General features: G+C 34.3%; 1 protein-coding gene across 2 annotated transcripts in view; it reads left to right on the top strand.

Moving 5' to 3' along the window:
- The window catches only part of LOC127636743 (ephrin type-A receptor 5), a 116206-nt gene extending 109067 nt beyond the window's left edge, over positions 1 to 7139 (top strand). For both annotated transcript variants that reach the window (XM_052117440.1, XM_052117439.1), the window contains exon 17: positions 1199 to 7139. In XM_052117440.1, coding sequence (XP_051973400.1) covers positions 1199 to 1304 — 106 coding nt within the window. In that variant the 3' untranslated portion in view covers positions 1305 to 7139. The remainder of the gene's footprint in view (positions 1 to 1198) is intronic.
- The last annotated feature ends 261 nt before the right edge of the window (positions 7140 to 7400 follow it).

Genomic DNA, 7400 nt, shown 5'->3' on the forward strand with positions numbered 1-7400 from the left:
AACAAATAAAGCACAACTAAATTAAGCCACAATACAATGGAAAAACACAGCACTATGGAAAGAAGTAACAACACAACGAAATTAAGCCACAACACAAATAAATTAAGCCACAACACATTGGAAAAACACAGCACAATAGAAATAAGCTACAACACTACAAAATGAAGCCACAACACAACACAATTATAACATAAAAGTAGTTTTAAAACACTGTACTTATTTTTCCTTAAACAAATATTTTACTTCTCATCATATGCGCACCCTAATATCATCCCATATGTGCATGACTTTCTTTCTTCTACAGATCACAAACAAAGATTTTTAGAAGACATTTTAGCTCTGTTGGTACATAAGGCAATTAAATGGTAACCAACATTTTGAATCTTCAAAAAGCACATAAGGGCAACATAAAAGTTATCCATAAGACTTCAGTGGTTTAATCCATGTCTTCATCGGTTTTGGTTGAGAACTGACAAAAGATTTACAGATTTTTCACTGTTTATCCTGCCACTGTAGTCTCTAGGCACAATCATGATTTCAATTTCGATTACCCATCCTAATGCTTGCTTGAAATCATGATCGCCAATGAGACTGCTGATGTCAAAATGTATAGTGTAAAAGGAGTTATACTTTGGTCTGTTCTCACCTAAAACTGATCTGATCACTTCAGAAGACATGGATTAGACTACTGGAGTACATTTATGAGGCCTATACTTTTTGGAGCTTTAAAATTTTGGTCACCATTCACTTGCATTATACAGACCTACAGAGCTGAGATATTCTTTAAAAAATAAATGATGAGAGAATTTTATTTTTATTTTTTATGAACTAACACTTTTTGTGCTCATGATGTCTCAAACACTGTCAGACTTCCAAACAACTTAAAAAACTAAAAAAAATATTTATATTTTCTGTTGATTTTGTTGTGCAGTGGCTTAATTTAGTTGTGTTGTGGCTTTAACGTTTTGTGTTCAGCTTTTATTTGCTTTGCTAATTATGTTGCTCCAAATCTGTGTTAGTTGCTGTTTTCGTTGGAACACAAATGTAATATGTTTTCTGTAAGCTTCAGTCACCATTCACTTTCCGTACTATGACAGTGAATAGTGAATGTGGGAAAAGCGTAATCATTCTTGATATAACCTACCATAAGTGTATTTTACAGCAATAACAATAACAGATTTGTCTCTGTTTTTTTTAGAGATGTAAGGAGAGTTGGAGTCAGTCTGGCCGGGCATCAGAAAAAGATTCTCAACAGCATTCAGGAGATGCGCGTCCAAATGATGAACGCCACACTACCCATCTGAGATCTGAAGAACTTCCAAGAGTAGCCTAGCACTTTCTACCATGGACAACTATTTATTCAACAATACTATTTAATGAAGGAATTTGACTTTAAAGCTAATGAACAAAACCGTCAGATTGATGGACAAACGGTTTACTGTTTCGTTTGCGCAAAGCTTCCAGACTAAGATTTGACAGAGTTTTCAGGAGGAATGACGTAGGGAAAAGTGTGGCACATCTCCAGGTAGGAATACTCCCTTGGATCAGGTGTCTTTCTGGGCTGAATGTAGAGCATTTTTCCATGACCTCATTCAACAATATTATTACCTCCGGAATTCCATAAGAGACTGCGATCAGTTTCACGGATGTTTTTCTTACACCAAGTTAACCTGGGGTGAAGTTCATGCAGTACGACTGAATCCATATCATGGACTAAGGAAAAATATGGCAGTGTTTAACAAAGCAATAGTAGATTTTAAGCTTGATGTTAAAGCAACAGTTCATCCAAAAATGAACTTGTTGTTGAATCATGTTGTTCCAAAACCATATTACTTGCTTTTTTCTGTGGAACACAATAAAATACATTTTTCATAATGGACTGGTTGCTCTTTTACATGTAATCACAATAAATAGGGACTGCTTCAAAAAAGGTGCACAGTAGTCCATTTAACTCTTTCATTAACGAATAGGGACATTTCAGTCTGTTTCTCACTTAGCTATTGTATGGATTCTGAAGACTTGGAGTATAGTACAAGAGTCATATGGATTACTTACTATTCATTGTAATTGCATGGAAAAGAGCGACCAGTACATCAATAAAAATTCCTCCTTTTGTGTTCCACTGAAGTCTTTTGGTTTTAGAACTTTGTGAGGGTGTGTAAATAATGACAATTTTTTTGGGGGGGGGGGTGAACTACACAATTAATTCTATTTCGTTCTAATTTGTTGCTTCCTTATTTCAATAAAAGTACAAAGCAATGGGCCGGATACTTTCTCCTTTTGCACAATATTCAGTATGTGTCATGAACAGCTAAGGACATTTTTGTAATTGAAAATGCGACATGCTTCAAAAATGTATTTTAAATTCACTGATGTTTTTATGTTTTACCTGTAAATAGTGTACAGCTGCGTAGATTAAATGGAGCTTAAATGCATCCATCCATCTTCATGTGGGGTTGATCATTTAGTGCGTGGGTGGGCTTAACATACTATGTATTTTCAGTCCAGTCAGTAAATGTTTATATTGCCTCTTAGTGCTTCAATAGATAGAAAAATAGTTTTACCATTGATGTGTGAACTCTCATATTTCTGATACATATTCATACCCATCATTTTGCCTTGCTCAGTTATTTAACATTTATCATGGGCTATGTGGATATTTGCTCAGTCTGTCTATTTGAAAAATGGGGAATATTAATTTTTTTTCTCAACATCAATCTCTATGTACCACATGTTTTTATTAACATTGGCAATAGTTTTGACTGCTGCGTTTGTGTAGAATCCAAGGCAGCTCTATCGCATAAAAATTATATCACAATAGCGAGATTCTGCAAAATCAGATGACCTAGTTCATAACACGTATCGCAGCAATTCCAAGGTGAAATGTATTAGGAATTAGGTTAATGATCTATCAAGTTTTAAATCAACAAAATCTACCCCCCCTACCCTAAACCTTAAAGTTAAACCTAACCGATAATATCATAAAAAGCAAACCACGTAATTATGTTGTGGTTCTATGACAACTTTGGCTGACGTGTCAACATTGTAAATAGAGAACGATGTTCTTGGCCCCCAAAATTGTGTAGTTACAGCATCTAAAAGCAAAGAAAAAAGTATAAATTAGTAGTTAACCCCTTAAACTCTGCATTTTTGGGCTGCCGTCTGTACTTTGTCACACTCAAATTTAAAAGCTCACTGTTCACACATACTTTGGACAAATTGCAAAAAATACGTCTTTTTTTTCTTCCGGAAAACACTTTCCATTACAATATACAGATCTGAAATATAGGTGGCGCTTTAATGTATTTTAGCCCTCACAGATGTGTTCGTCCATAGACATTCAGTATAATTTTCAGTTCAAGCACCACCCTTGTTGTTTCATTAAATAGCTTAGCCTCTCAGTGGACTAGAAGCTCAATCTAGGTGTTGATAGAAAGCAGAGATGCTCCCCTTTGTGATGATATAATGATTTGATGATTTGTTTGCATGCTTTTCCTTCTGGATGGCATATTTTGCTCTGGACATCTAAGATATAACAGTGGATTATTCAGCCAAACAAGCTCACAAACAAGTAATAAATGGCAAATGTGTTTAGAAAACCTCCTAAGGTAAATGCAGATATTTGGGGCTTACAGCTGCAGTTATCGGAGCATAAATTAGACATTAGTATTTGATGACTTACAGAAATCATATTTCACTTTGTGATTCTTTTGAAAATATTTCAAACTGTCATACAAGAGCAACAAAAGTATCTGTATAGTCACATTCCTGAGGTTGAGACCTTTCATTTGATATATGCCTTTTCAATTGATGTGCTATGTGAAGGACTTTTATTTTTATATAATATTTAAACCCTATTACCTCTGGGGGGTGCTAATTTACAACACAAATGTTTTGAGGCCTTATTTTGTTATTTTAAGTAACATAAATGCCGAAAATATGTTATCTTTGAAAAGTTCAGATTCTAAGCTTTGAAATGATACCTTATATGCCTGACTTATGTGTACATAGACTTTAAAGTTTTAAGCTAAAACTTTGGACCCGCCAGTTTTAGGGGTTGAGTAAAAATGACAATTACATTTTTTCTGCACATTACCGATTAGGATTAGGTTTAAGGTCTAGGGTTGGGAAGTAGGTTTTGGTGATTTTGAAACCAATTAACCTTAAAAACCTCATCTGTTTGGGAGAACTTTTAACTTGCTTTTAGCACCACACAGTGGACATTTCATCTCGGAACTGCCACGATATGTGTAATGAGTCAGATAATATCATTTTGCAAAAGACAGGGTTACTAAGTGAGTCTCATGCTATCTCAAGCCTTTTATTGTAAGCAGATTTATTACTTCAGTTGTATTTCTGGAACATTTATACACAGTGAGGGACGGGTCGAAAGCCTTATCTGTTGTAATCGACACCATGTTACATATGTGGTACATAGATTTTAGGCTGCAGAAAACCCATAATATTCTTTTATTATCTATGAATAAAAGCAAACTTTGAATTTTACAATACAGAGATACTTAAGAATTAAGAACCCAGTTTCAGGTATTACTGTAAGTTTTACCCATATTCTAAGTCCATAAGTGTTTATTACAGCACATTATTATCCAACTTATACTTTTTTGAATGGGCTACAAGATTGTAATAAAAAAGTTCTTGGGTATTTCACTAAAAATACCCACATTCCCCCAAAATCTCTTAGAATTACTTGTAATTCAGTGTAAGTAATTTCATGGTGTAAATATTTATGATTGAAATTTTACAGTAAAGTTCAAGTCCCACCTGAAGTTTGATCATACCAAATAGCAACATTGCTGCATAATTAGTCAACTTAAAGTGACGAAGTGCCTGTGATTATCTGATTACATCATACAAATCTAATAATTTACTTATCACAGTGCCATCGATCAGAATTAATGGTCAAAAATCAACAAGTTAGTGACAAATTGTGAGCCAGTTTTGATTTGCACTTTCTTTACAACAAATATCTTCTCTGTTAAAAAAAAAAATGGAATAATGAGTATTCGATATTTGTTGCTATGAATGTTACTATAATATTCTTGTAAATGGTCTTATATGCAATGCAGTTACCCTTCATTCAGAAAACGTTCAGTATTTTTTACTGAAATTCACTTTATAAAGTAAAGTGCAAACCACCAGCTTGTAAAATGGGTGGACGTTTGTATCCTTATATAACGGTGGTCACAGCTGTGCTTGTGTAATGAGCAGCTTACTATGATATCACTGTTTAATTGCATTGATAAAGAGGACCTGTTTTCTGTTGAAGGGGGGATTGAAAGGTATGCTGAAATTTGTTTTAAAGTTTTATGTCATTTAAGTTTGGATTGCTACACGTTTTAACCCCAATGTACTTTCAATGTGATTTCATGTGTGAATGTTCCGTGAATTTGTAGCTGAAGAAAGGTTTCATATTCATTACAGATTGTACTGTAGATGTAAAATCATTTTAGTCCAACCAACCCACACACCATGCTGAGTATTTTGAAAAGTTTAGATGTTTTCAGATTTGTGGCTGTTCTTTAGTTATTGTAAAGTGATATTTCTTGATAATCATCAGTCATATCTGCCAAAATTACAGTACACAACACATGAATAGTTCCATCATGTTTTAAAAGCATGTTGCTCAATTAGCAGGATAATTGCTCATAAAATGTAAACGGTATCTGCATAACCTTTCATTTAAATCATGAAAACAAAACAGAGCACAATTACGGTATGTCTTATGTTTGAAATTTATAATTGTATTGACACAAAATGTACATCTAATACATCTAAATGTTCAAAATATGTCTATACCACACTGAACTTTGGGGAGTTTAAATAGCAAGCACAAGGTAGCGCAATGTATCCCTCTTACCAGTGGCAGCCCATCAGAGGAGGCATCTCCCTCATAAAACATAACACCAAAAGTGATCAAATTAATAGTTGTTTTAATCAGTTTACCTACTAACATAAATAAAAATATTTAGGTGAGTTTATATCACCTTATGAATCGGCATGAATGTCAGAAGAAGCTGATGGCATAAAGCCTTCTCTCGTTAGTAAACTCTCTCTTTCTTAGCGTTTGTCCCGTGTAGGTGCAGGATCTGCTTTGTGATAGTCCACATATATATATTTGATTTGGCACAAGTTTTAAGCCGGATGCCCATCCTGACGCAACCCCCAGTGGCTGGGGGACTCTCACTCTCACTTAACCTTAACCAATTCACTTACCCTACATATTTTTGGACTTGTGGGGGAAATCGGAGCACCCAGAGAGAACATGCAAACTCCAAACAGAAAGGCCAAAGTTGAGCCGCGACTCGAACCCAGGACCTTCTTGCTCATTCTTGTGAGGTGACAGTGCTAACCACTGAGCCAGCTTAAAACTGAATGGCAGGATCATGTATTAATTAAGCACTGGAGGATGATGTTCCTCTACACATACTCTATTAGGTCAGTAGATGTCACCGTCATTGCAATGGGGATTAATTTGTAAATATTTGGATTGATCATAGTCTGTAGATGATACTGCGGCATTTGTTCCGTTCCTTTACAGTATTGCCAAAAGTTAGCTTGTAATTGGAAAGATTATAACACATCATTAGTTATTAAGACACTTGTTTTAATATGTATATAAAACATGATATTTAAACCCACTGCAATCGTTTACTGGTGTGAACTTTCAATACTGCTTTACATATTTGCCTCCCCAGAAAATTGGACTGCGTGGACTGCCACTGCCTCTAACTTTTTTGTTAGATCATTAGACATTTGATAAATCAACCACTCTCCACCCCTCTGCCCAAAAACTAGTCGAAAACTACTAAAGTGACAAAATTATCTTATCTTAATATGGTGTAGAGTGCACCAACTAATTTACAAACATTCATGCCAATACATAAATTATATGCATGGTGTTGATGGGCAGCATATTCCAAATGAATTTTTATCTGCATAATAAATATGTTGTTTAAATCTTACAAACTACTGCATATGATTAGAATCATATTTTGTTCAATTAACAAGGGAAAATGTAAGAAAGCACAGAACAATTTTACTGTTTTTTTTTTTTTTTTTGTGAAAATTGTTTGTCTTACCTTATCCAGTGTGTTTTGTTGTGTAAATGTCTTTTGTAGTGTAATATATTAAATTTATATATTTTTTAATAAATTGGAGAGAAATCCATTATTGTTGCGTTTTGGTGTATGCGCACACATATTATATCATATCATATAAATAAACCAAATTATACATTTTAAATCATAATGTTCATCATACTGTATGTTCAGCAGACAAGTTTTTCTGTGATTGTAAGTCACTAAAATGACAAGAATCTGCTTAGATTCCACACTGTTAACTTCACAAAATGGCCCAAACACAGAGCTATGCTAGTATGT

Source organism: Xyrauchen texanus, chromosome 44, assembly GCF_025860055.1.
Source record: "Xyrauchen texanus isolate HMW12.3.18 chromosome 44, RBS_HiC_50CHRs, whole genome shotgun sequence".
NCBI classification, from domain to species: domain Eukaryota; kingdom Metazoa; phylum Chordata; class Actinopteri; order Cypriniformes; family Catostomidae; genus Xyrauchen; species Xyrauchen texanus.